At 32.9% G+C, this 12,883-nt stretch overlaps 1 protein-coding gene across 50 annotated transcripts in view; it reads right to left on the bottom strand.

The window, feature by feature from the left end:
• The window catches only part of RIMS1 (regulating synaptic membrane exocytosis 1), a 510,553-nt gene that overhangs the window by 144,392 nt on the left and 353,278 nt on the right, over positions 1-12,883 (bottom strand). For 20 of the 50 annotated variants that reach the window (XM_010371427.2, XM_030929223.1, XM_030929263.1 and 17 more), the window contains 4 exons: positions 12,285-12,356; positions 6,528-6,681; positions 5,691-5,816; positions 4,036-4,098 (listed from right to left, as the gene is read on the bottom strand). In XM_010371427.2, coding sequence (XP_010369729.2) covers positions 4,036-4,098; positions 5,691-5,816; positions 6,528-6,681; positions 12,285-12,356 — 415 coding nt within the window. Of the gene's footprint in view, positions 1-4,035; positions 4,099-5,690; positions 5,817-6,527; positions 6,685-12,284; positions 12,357-12,883 lie in introns of all 50 variants that reach the window. The other 30 variants (XM_010371424.2, XM_030929231.1, XM_030929228.1 and 27 more) reach the window with 4 other exon arrangements.

Genomic DNA, 12,883 nt, shown 5'->3' with positions numbered 1-12,883 from the left:
ATAGACACTTGACTTCATAAAATACTCATTATTTAATTATCTGAATTAGAAAAATACCTGCTGACCAAACTCTAGGAATTATTGATCAACAGTTAAATGTGCTACTTAATCTCTGATTTAATATTATGCCTACTTCTATGGAAGTAAACAACTCATAGCTAAAAGTAAAAACTAATTTATATAATTTTGGAGTTACAATATGACTAAAAGAGTTAATGTTCTAAAATAAAACAAAGTGTTGACTAGCATTCCAGGGACACAGCTGGTTATAGTACCAGACAGTAGCAAAAAAAGAAAACAGCAAAAAGCCAATAAGTGATTGCAGAGGAGCAAGTTCTTTCTACTTATCAGCTTCTGTCTCGATCCAGACCCAACCACAGGAAATTTACCTTTGGAAGTACGGTAAGGTAGGCATTAGATGCAAACCAGAATACGGATTTTGAATTGGCAGAAAATTGACCCAACAGCACCTGATTCCTTTAAAATCTGTGAGGGTTTCTGGACTGTCTATGCCATGAAGGACAAACTAGTTCAAGCCATCTATTTTTTGATAATTTAATAACATTCTATAAATTTAATTACTAATTATAAAAATCTATCATCTACTTCAGCTAGCAGTAAAGCACAACCAAGAGGGAAGGGAATAAACATTTATCAAAGACTTCCTAAACATCAAACACCTCACTGGTTTAATCATGTTTATATTAATGATCAAATCAAAGGAAATCCCATAAAGCTTCAGTTAAAAAATGAACTAAAACGCCACTTTTTCTTTTCTTTTCTTTTCTTTTCTTTTCTCTTCTTTTCTGAGACAGAGTCTCGCTCCTGTTGTCTAGGCTGGAGTGCAATGGTGTGATCTTGGCTCACTGCAACCTCTGCCTCCTGGGTTCAAGCAAATCTCCTCTCTCAGCCTCCCAAATAGCTGGTATTACAAGTGCCTGCCACCATGCCCACCTAATTTTTGTGTTTTTGGTTTTGTTTTCTTTTTTTTTAGTAGAGATGGGGTTTCACCATGTTGGCCAGGCTGGTCTCAAACTCCTGACCTCAAGTGATCTGCCCGCTGCAGCTTCCTCCTTATTAAGTACAAGTTGAGGACAAATTTTACTGAAACTAAGGATTTAGCCTCCTTTCTAGACAGTGGAGTCTTCTTTTCAACTCCTAACCTCAGGCAATTATCTTTAGTAATAAGTTGCTATAAAACTTTTCTAAGCATTGCTTCAAAAGTGATTTTTTTTTTTTTTTTTCAAGAATGGGACCAACACAGAATGGGAAACAGCTAGAAAATAGCACAAAATTTATAGTCTGAATGTTCAAGTTCCTGTCTTGGCTTTGCCACTTATTGGCTGTGACCTGGATAATTCGATTAAGTCTCCAAGCCTGTTTCTACATCCACAAAATGTGAGAAATAACATCCACTTAACAGGGGTGTGTGATAACACGTATACAATATTTAGGACACAGTAGGATACAGTAAGGCAACTACAGCATTTTCTCTATACTACCACTTCCTCGAGACACATTTTACTAAAAAAGGTTGGCCAACTAAATAATTTGGGAGAAAAGAAATTAAACATACAGATTTCTTTAGAACATGACTTTAATATGCTGTGTGTATTAAATTTCAAGGTAGACACTTTCATTTGCAAAATTTCCAAAATGTATTTGACTCACAAAAACTTTTATTGGTGAAACATCTCATAGGACAAGTTTCCGTATTTTTGGAAAAACTAGTTAAGCAGAAGATATCAAATAGATCTGATTTTGAATTCTTGCTCTATTAGTCGTCAAATAAACTTTCTTAGCTTTTTTCCTCATCTCTAAAATCAGGATAATAATATTCATAACATATAATTACTGTCAGGAAATTGACATAAAGTACATTAAATATTTAACACTGTGCTTGTTATTAAATAAGTGTTATTTTCCCTATGTTTACTGGAGACTAGTAAATCCTCAGATTTTATTTTTAAAAGTCCTAAGTGAACATGGTATGATGTATTTTGAAAGCTTTAGATTTTAGCCATGGATAGTTATATAAATAATAAATGTCCATAGTTTATGTGAAACCAAATTATATTATTGATATATCCATATAAAGCTGTGGTTATTTATATTTACACATTTTGACATTCGTTTTTATTCAGGTATAAATTAAATGTTTTTATAAATACATGAATATAAACATAGAAGAGATTATATATACATACACGCACATATTTTTGAACTCATATTGTCTCTATCTCCATACTTTTAGCATTACACATTACAGAATGAAAGACAGGAAGGAGAAAAGACACTGGTGACATAAGTTTTGCTCCGACATATTTCGCTAGCTCAGCTTCCGCTTCCTATCTTATTGTTGTAGTACCTGTCTACAGGACGTGATCTGCCTCACCGAATACTCATCTATTTTTAAATTGTATACATACAAATATGATTATTTGCTTAAATCAGGAAATGCAAAGTCAACATACAAAGTCTATTAAATAGGACTTGCAGAGCTCAGAATTATTAGCAAAGCACCAATCTTAAGGATACGATTGTATAAAATGTTGCAGCTATTATATAATATTATATCAGTATATAATATTTTACAAGTACAAAATAAGGGAAAGAAAAAATACCTTTAGTTATTATATTTAGACTACTGGTGTGAGTATCCTAGAAATATTCACACACTGAGTGCCAGGCACATACTAGGTAGCTTAAAATGTAATTTTTTTGTGTGTTTGTTTTGTGTGCATGCTTTTTTTTCCTTTTGCAGCTTTAGTCACATCAACAGGACTGTGAGAAAACTTTCAGAATTAGTAAATAAAGCATTCTTATTATGAAATTGTTTGTTAAGAAGAACAAGTCAAAATAAACTTGGATAGTTTATGCTTTGACTTTCAGTAGGTTTACAATATGCATGATTTTACATTTTTTTCTCAGCAAACAGAACTAATAATTTCCTCAATTTTTTCCTGTGGCACTTCAAGCAAACATGGCAGCAGTTATCAGTAGTATAATTTTAGACTGTAAAAAGTTCAAACAAATTTTATTAGCCCAATTTTGTTTGCAATATTGGGCAGAACTACATATTACACACAGACATCATAAATCATGCATTCGTCTTTGCATCGCAAGTACTGCGGTTATACCTCTTTCCTTCTCTTTCCTCTTACTTTTCATTGGCTAAAATATTTGAGTTTGGTCATTATGTGTTAAGTTTGTTTCACTGACTTACTACTTCCTTAACTTCTATATTCATTTCAAATATACAGTAAGTATTTATAGAATATGCTCCATGAGTAATCTGTAAGAAGTTGTACTTTGGATATGAAATTAAAGATGTAATGAGATTAACATAAAGCATCAGGCTCTAGGTTCCAATTTAGAAGCAAAAAGTATATATTTTGTCGCTTCTAAAGAGGTATTCGTATTGTTATATGACTTTGTGGGAAGTCTGTACTGCAGCATTTCTGACAACTAGTGGGCTAGGATAGTTAAGATCAGGTTGAACATCTTCATTTTTCATCAGGAAAGAAGCTGAAGCTCAGCCATTAAAAATGAACTGTTAAAGATTTTATCAAAAGCAAACAGAATATAAACAACAATAAATTCTAAAAGGAAATAAAAAAAGACTAAAACAGAGCAAATTCACAATTATGAAACAATGACACTGCCATACACAGATTAGACCTCTTGTGACTAGACAGGAATACGTGTGGGAAGGTTGGGGGCACTCACAGTGAGCATTCAGAATTTTAATTGCAGAAACTGGTTCCTCAGTTTTAGGAATTAAAACAGTCCCAGAGAGGCCCATTGGTCTCTGGATTTTTGAATGTAGAGATAGCAAAGTAGTCTGCCTGAATCAGAACTGAAATATGTTTGGAACGTCTTCCATAACCTCAATATAAAACAAAACAAATTTGGAATACTTGGGAAATTTATTTGACCTGCTTGTAATAATACCACTAAGGGAGAGACGGAAGAATAATAGAATGGAAAGAGAGTCATCACACACAATCACCATTACCAAATCCCTGTATTTACCTGGTAGTATGTAGGCATTCTGCACTTCGTCCTCGTTTTGCTCTGGGCAGCATAAGAAGCTCACTGCACAGACAGGATGGGTGGTGAGTGAAACAGATAAATTATGAGACATGGGTTATGCCAATGGTATGCCAATGAAAACATGAAAAGGGAAGAAACCAGATTGTCTGCACTAGCATATTTGCTTGAGAGGTTAAACAAAAATAAACATGAAAGCATTTAAAAATTTTAAACAATAAAGTACAAATATTATGATTGAAGTCCTAGCTGTTGCTGATTTGCCATTATATTTCAAAATGATTTTATAGAATATTAAAACAAAACAAAATTAAATATTCCTCAAATAAGATACAGGAATCTGTTTCCAATTATAGACAACTGAGTATTTTTTTAATACTATAAATTTGGCCTGATACCAATGGGAACTCTGAACATTTTTGTACCTTTGTAACAAATTAAAGCACGGTAGTTTTCTTGGCTTTTATAGCCACTGAAAATGCAATACTATATTATGTTTCTTATTACCCAACTAACAATATAATTGATTAGAATTTTTATTTTAAAATTAATACTTTATCTATATCCAAATTAATTTCACAATATTGACTGCCCTGGTCAAATAGCCCTGTGTTTTCCCTCCTCACCTAAACTCATGGTGGCCCAAATGAATGTTGATAAAACAGCCCTCATTCAACTCAAGCTGAGATGTCTGGAATTCTATTCCTCAGAGCAGCTCTTCATCCTGGTACCTATTGTGACTCCATTCTTGAAGGTCACAATGCTACTTTCCACAGTAGGATGGCAATTAGGTAGGTTAAGAAGTTCTACTTGGGTTCTGTGTCCTTGACTCCATGGTGAAAAAATCATTTAGCACCACTATCATGACCCTACTCCTACTGAAAGTTTCTCCATTTTAAAAAGCCAGAAGAGAATATTCAACAAGGTGGGTATTATAAAACCTTAAATCAGATCCTGAGCTTATAATCAGGCTAAATGTACAGGTATATGGTTACTTCAAGAAGAAAGTCTGTGGGCATGCAAAGCAACAGATTCATAATGTAGACTTATAGTAACTGTTTCCATGAAACATTAGTTCACAAATGAAGAATTAAATCTAAGTACATATCCCCATAAGAATCCATCTCAGTATTTTGTATTCTAGACATTTTCTAGAAAGAGATTTTATAAAAAGAGGTATATAACAGAAACATTATTATTGAAGTTCTCATAGAAACTCTGAAATTAACTTTCAAATGACATGTATCCACAATGTTTTAAATTATATAAATAACATAATTTTTATGATTACTAATACCTCAAGTATTGTGATCCACAATAAATAAAGTATTTGAAAACTGCCTATGCAGGCTCCCTTCTATAATTTAGGTCAACATCTAAGTCAACAAGCTGTACCTTTAAAGCTGTCTAAGCATAAATTCTGATTTTGTAAAAGAAATTGGATAATTATAACAATATAATATTAGCCAAATATTTCCTAGAGTTGCATTTTAGAATATCTTAACAGCTGTTGCTTGAGAGAAGTTCATTTTTGAGTGATAAATACTTTTACTCTCTAATGTACTATGCCACAATATCTGTATATATTAAAACAGAACAAAAATTCATAACATTGAGATCATAATTTTGACAAATACCTGTCTTGTTCTGATAAATACTGACTATCCACATCTCTGGCTCTATGATCAACTGGACTTCGGGAGGCATCATGGTGTCTGGTTGGAGAACGTGACCTTCTTGTTGGATGAATTTCATCTAAACTCCTAAAATGATTACAAAATTCTATGTGTCAAATTGTTTCATCTTCCCAAAACAGGCAGACAGACTAAAGTGAAGGAACTGACAGTAATATGCAAATAAACACTGAAAAGTATTTGCGTCATAATCAAAACCTATTTTATCAATGAGTTAAGAGTATTTATTTTCTATGAGTTTTTGCCTGTGGCTGCATTTCTCCAATCTTCTTTCACACTTCTACCAAAAAACAATTTTCATCGGCATAATTAACTACAATTTCAGGAGTGTGTATCAGAGTAAAATGAAGTAGAGCAGTATATTATATGCTTTATTTATAGTTCCAATCATTTAAAGTGCTTCAAAGAGACAATCCTAAATCTCTTCAAAGTCCATTCTGTCTCTTAACCTTGTCCTCTTTGCCACTTCTCTCCACAATTCTGATTTGCTACAATTTTTTTTTCTAACAAGAAAGAAAACTAGCAAACAGAATACAAGCCAATTATTCAAAAACTATTCCTGGGACACAAACGATTTCTACTCCCTGGGAAATTTATTCAGATTAAAACAGACTGCCATAAAGGTTGGATAAAGAATAAAAAAGCATTCTGCCTACAGTTAATTCTGAAAAAAATAATTTGACCAAACTATTTTTTCATTTCAGTTAGTTTTACAGCACTTTACACTGCATTACAATAAAAATGTACTGTCACGGACACTGAGGCCATTTCAAAGCCTACCTCTGTAATGGCACATTTGGTAAACGTGAACGCGGCTTTCCCTGATCATTGCCGCGATGAGGAGATACTGAACGTGAGCGATGATGAGTTGTTCTTTGCTGTTCTGGCACAGTTAATGTTGTAGATTTACTTTCTCTAGCACTAGACCTATAGCCTACTGGCAAGAGTACACACAGAGAACATTTAGTCAGTATTCTTCTGTAATGCAAACATTAACACAGAAATATAAAATTATACTAAAGCAGCCATTGATCTATGAAGAATACATGTCATGCAATCAGTTAAGTATACCTACATAGAGTGTAACATATACATGCACTGAAACAGGTTACAGTTGGCTCAAAGGTACCATGGAGATACTAATACGAATATGACAGTTGATGCCTCAGACATTATGATGAGTTGGGATACTGTTTCAATGTAAATAATGAATGAGTTCGTGACTTAGTAACACAAATGAAGTGCTTGACAGGAAACTATAGTTAATATACAAGTCAATGCTTAGAAATATATTTAATAAATTTAAATAAATTTAAATAAATTATTCATTTCAATTTTTATTGTAGAGGATAAATTACTTTAGTTGGATTGCAAATGGCCTCTTTAATAAGAAAACAAATATATTATTTCAGTTTTAATTAACAAAGAAGAGTAGATCTTCACTATTATACTGATTAAGTATACCATTATACTGATTGTGAAACCACAAATAATACTGCAATTTTCAAATGTAGCATATGACTGAAGATGACAATCACAATAATGTAGAGAAAATGAACCCTTCTAAAGAACCAATCACCAAATCTGCCTTACACATCTGAAACTACTCCATAATTATTTTAATTAGCATAATTAAGATAATATAGTTAACATATTGCAATTTGAAATTAATTATAACAGCTACCTTTCCCCTGAAGTTAAGGTTTATATTGTCTCTGATTTGGTTAAGATAAAACAGTAATCTCAAAACCAAAATAAGAGTTTAGAGTTTAAAATTTTTTCACAAGGGTCACTGTCTTTCATTATCATAAGGAAAATTAAAAAATTATGTGGCCAAAGTAAAAACAAAAAACTATATTTACAACTACATAAAACATACATAAACCATAAATACATTAAATTTAACTGGGAAGCTAAAACTGTTGCTCATTTTTTACTTGGTAACTCTCACATTATCTCAAAAATATGTTATGAAACATCATGATTAAAGGCAGGCTAATAGTCTCTAGCAGTTTATATACTGTGAATCCATGATCTTATGCCTAATTTTAAGGGACTTCAAACATTTCATTACACTTACTCTGACAATATTCAGACCAAATAAATACAACCATTTTGTCACTCTGTAAAAACATATGTTTAATAATCATAAATGGTATAATTTATAATTTCAAATACTTTAATTTTTTATCTTATCAAAATACCAACTAAGCTATTTTGTGTAAAAAGTCTGTTATTCAGATGTAATATTATATTGTAATTTTAAGACTAGAAATTATAATATTAAGGCTAGAAAGAGGCTCACCAAGTTAACATGTAGTGCATACACTATTAATACACAGCTCATTGTAAAAAAAAAACAGTGACTGTTTTTTAAAGACAATTAATCCATAGTCTGAATTACTTAAACATTTTTAGTTACCATTTGGTATCAATTATACAATAATTATGGAAGGCCAATATTGACTTATGAGCCCTATTTCGAGATTTAAGTGCATACTCAAGGTATATAAATCGATTTTGTAAAATTAATTATTACAGAATAAATTTTAGAGAATTTTGGCATCTTGCTGTTAAAGATATATAATTAATTTGTTTCTTGGATTCTTTGTGTTTATATAGAAATTAATGTCTCTTTTATCCTATTAAGAAGGGACTTTAAGGAAACAAGTGAAATCTTAAAACTTTTAATATATTAACAACTTTCAATGTAACTTAGAAAGTTCTGAATTCATAAAGAGAAAGTACACTGAAGGCAATGTGTACTATTTTGGTGACTCAAAGTCATTTTGAATATAACATACGCTATAATATTCAAAGTTTTAATATTTGACTCTATAGTAAATGATCTCAAATAAATATGCATTTATAGTTCTTTGCAATTTACAAAGAAAAAGTTCTTTGCTTTTTAAATTTATAGTTGGTTTTTACAAAAAATTTTATTTTCTTCACATGATGTTTAATTTATTGTTGACAACATGCACTTTATCTTCAGAACCATGACTGGGATCAAACTTTTTTTTTTTTTTCCCCCAGACGGAATCTCGCTGTCCACCCAGGCTGGATGATCTCGGCTCACTGCAATCTCTGCCTCCCGTGTTCAAGTGATGCTCCTGCCTCAGCCTCCCAAATAGATGGGATTATAGGTGTGCGCCACCAGGCCCAGCTAATTTTTGTATTTTTAGTAGAGACGGGGTTTCACCATATTGGTCAGGCTGGTCTGGAACTCCTGACCTTGTGATCTGCCCACCTTGGCCTCCCAAAGTGCTGGGATTACAGGCATGAGCCACCGTGCCCGGCTAGGATGAAACTATTTTGTGGTAATCCCAATGTTTTAGTTGACCCAGAGTTAGAGATTAGAGATTCTTTTTTCTCATTTTCTGGTTGAAGTTGCTAGATTCCTCACCTCAGATGAGGGCATTCTGTATACGGTCATTTTTATTCTTCTTAATCAGCTAAAATTATTTACTTTAAATAACAATAAGGCTATAACTACAAAGTTAATAAAATATGGCTCTGGCAGTCTCAACTGCCTAAAACCTGCTATATTTCCCTAACTGGAAAAAGATAGTAAGCATATGAAACAAAAAAAGAGAATTTCGTGTTCTAGAAAAGCCAAGGCATTAGGAAGTTTAAGTTTCGGCTGTAGTAGAACATTTTGTATAGAGCTTTTGAGCTTCTCTAGATAATACACAACCAGGAACTTCCTTGAGTACATTAAACATATATAGAAGATGACTTCCATATCTAAACAAATTTTTTTCTTCCTATTGGATGCTAGGAAATACAGAAGCAAATTTGTAACCAACATTTTAAAGTACATAGGAATGCACTGTGCTAATTTATCACCTCACTTTATTTTAGCTTCTTGTCCTTATTTTACTGACTCATCTTTCCTCTTCACTTAAAACGTATTGTATATTACTATGTGACTAGTTATATTTGCCATACAGATACTACCACATAATCACAATCGATCAATGAAGAGTGTATCTGAAAATATTAATGAATTACATGATCTCCTTTAATTTATGAGGAGATCTTTGAAACATAAAATATTACTTATCGGTTTTATAAGTTACTAGTCACATTCTATTAAAGTTTGACTCATTACATTTTAAAATGCTAAATAAAAATGAAAAATATTATTTGAAAAATACTGCTTCTGTATAACAGAGATTACGCATGTTGGCAAACACTTTGAGGGACATGGTATATTTCAGTATGGAATATAGGTATATTTAGAATTCAGTGCTCCTTGTTGGTACTTAAGCACTAATCCCATCTCTGGTGGATTCCATAACTCACTTTGACTTCTCACAAGATGTATCCATGTTGCTCTTTCAGAGAAAGAAGAAGAAACTCATCATTTGTGTGAGCATTTATTTAATTGGCCATTTATTTCATTCACTGTCCTGTCTCATAACAAAAAATATGAAATTTCAGGTGAACAAAAATTGGGAACCATTCACCGAAGTAAATTTTATTTAGATAAACTGGTAATGACAACATTAAGGCTGATTAATAGTAAAGATTCTTGTTAGAGGTGATGATTTTTCCACCAGGAATAATCTAATTCCTATTTGAATATCCCAAATTAATTTAAATGTATAATCACTTTACTCTTTCAATTTAATGACAAACTAATATGATGTTACATTTTGTGTGAACTTTTTTGTTAAGAATGTGTGTAATTATTATGGCCTTCTAAGAAATAAAAACAGAAAGCAAAAATGAAATGCTCTTCAGTATGATCTAAATCTCTCACTAATACACTGACATTAAAGATTAATATATAAGTATATAGATTTTCACAGCACTAGATTTATTATTTTAACAATATTTTCTACTTTCACACAGTGATTAAATACTACATTTTTGGCTGCGCATGGTGGCTCACACCTGTAATCCCAGCACTTTGGGAGGCCGAGGTGGGCAGATCATGAGGTCAAGAGATCGAGACCATCCTGGCCAACATGGTGAAATCCAGTCTCTACTAAAAATATAAAAATTAGCTGGACATGGTGGTGCATGCCTGTAGTCCCAGCTACTGGGGAGGCTGAGGCAGGAGTATCACCTGAACCTGGGAGATGGAGGTCTCCGTGAGCCAAGATCGTGCCATTACACTCCAGCCTAGCGACAGAGTGAGACTCTGTCTGAAATACATACATACCTACATACATACTATATTTTCTCTGAATTATAGGGAACAAATGAAACTTGATTTTAGAGAACTCTCCATAATTTTCTCCCAGTTTTAATAAAGTTGTATGCATCTCTCCAAACTGTGAAGTTAGTATGGTAGAATTTATCAATTTGAGCAAAACTATTGCCCTCAAATTAAGTACACTACCATCTGAGAAATTACATAAATTAAGGGCACACATTTCAATATTGTCTTTAAAAACTGCCTTTAAAATTCATATTTATACATTTTAAGACTGTCTCTTTCATTTCTTCTTATTTGAATATTTACTTCTCCTCTCATTAGTAAATTTTTAAAAAGTATAGAATTAGTGCCAAGAAAGTAAGTCTTTATCACTTGATTTTACACACTTCTCTGACAAAAGTCAGATGAGAAACATTTAAAACGTACAACATCACAAAAGTCTTACTAACTTACACAATGACAAAAAGATGTTCACTTCAAATGAATACTTCATCTTTCTTAAACATATTATTGTTTTAAAACATATACACATATTCTAGGTACAATCAGTGGGGAATACATCACAAAAGCTTTAAAAGTTATAGCCAGGCCACACATGCAATTTTAAACCTGGCCATGCACTTTTCTCAGTATATTCCATGGAAGGCTACATTATGTTCAGAAATGGTGGAAGGAAAATCATAGAAATGCAATGTAAAACATAGAACAACGGAATTTTTATTTAATAACCCCATCTTTTCAAGATAAAATTCATATTTTCACTTATGCTCAGAGCATTGTGAAATAATGATTTGTTTCACCTAGTTAGCCATGTTTCTATGGAAGAATCTCACTAAAATAAGTGGGAATGCTAATTAGCAGAGACTACTACATTTAAAACTTTCTTAATAATTTGAAATGTGGCCAGGCACGGTGGCTCACGCCTGTAATCCCAGCACTTTGGGAGGCCAAAGCGGGCGGATCACAAGGTCAGGAGATCGAGACCATCCTGACTAACACAGTGAAACCCCGTCTCTACTAAAAATACAAAAAATTAGCTGGGTGTGGTGGCAGGCGCCTGTAGTCCCAGCTACAAGGGAGACTGAGGCAGGAGAATGGCATGAACCCGGGAGGCAGAGCTTGCAGTGAACCGAAATCAGGCCACTGCACTCCAGCCTGGGTGACAGAGTGAGACTCCGTCTAAAAATAAAATAAAATAAAATAAAATAAAAATAATAATTTGAAATGTAAGTCACCATGGAATAATATAATACTGATTTCTCTGTGATACAAATCTTCAGTTTAGTATCCTAAAGAGGTCTGGAAGCTGACAGAGAAAACAAGCAAAGCAGCACAGTGAAGCAGGGCCATGCTCTTCACTCACGCACCTGGAGGAACTACGCCAATACCATCATCAACCTCATAATCTGAGATGTCACTATCACTGATTCGCTGAGATCCTGCACAACAGTAAGGCAAACAGATACCTCTGTGTCTGGTTGGTTTATGAAATGTAAAGGACATTGTCAAACTTTTTTAAAAAAGTAAATTACATTACTACTGAAAATATGAAGACTAACACAGTACACACTGAGCTAATTTTAAAAGAAATGCTTGTTCTCTAAGGATAACATTTTATCAGTATTTTCTCCTCATTACACCGAAGACATATAGAAACAAGGGGACTTTACCGAATAAGATTTTCAGATTAATTCTTTAATTAAAACATTATACTAAAAGCCTGCAGCACAATATATACAGTACATTATTTCCTACACAATGAAGTGCTTTCCTCTGCAGTTCAGAGAGGATAGGGCTGAGTGTAAAGGTTCAGAGACATTTCTTGGCTGGAGCTCTATTCATCCTGTTTTATGAAAAAACATCAGGGCCCTTTATAAAATATTTATGTTTAGCTCCCCAAGTTAGTCATTATACTTCATTAAACATTGACTTTGAGGAAATTACTAATCAGGGAAACATCAACACG

This window comes from Rhinopithecus roxellana, chromosome 4, assembly GCF_007565055.1.
Source record: "Rhinopithecus roxellana isolate Shanxi Qingling chromosome 4, ASM756505v1, whole genome shotgun sequence".
Classification (NCBI taxonomy): Eukaryota; Metazoa; Chordata; class Mammalia; order Primates; family Cercopithecidae; genus Rhinopithecus; species Rhinopithecus roxellana.
The sequence above is the reverse complement of the archived record's forward strand: the minus strand, read 5'-3'. Positions and strand labels throughout refer to the sequence as shown.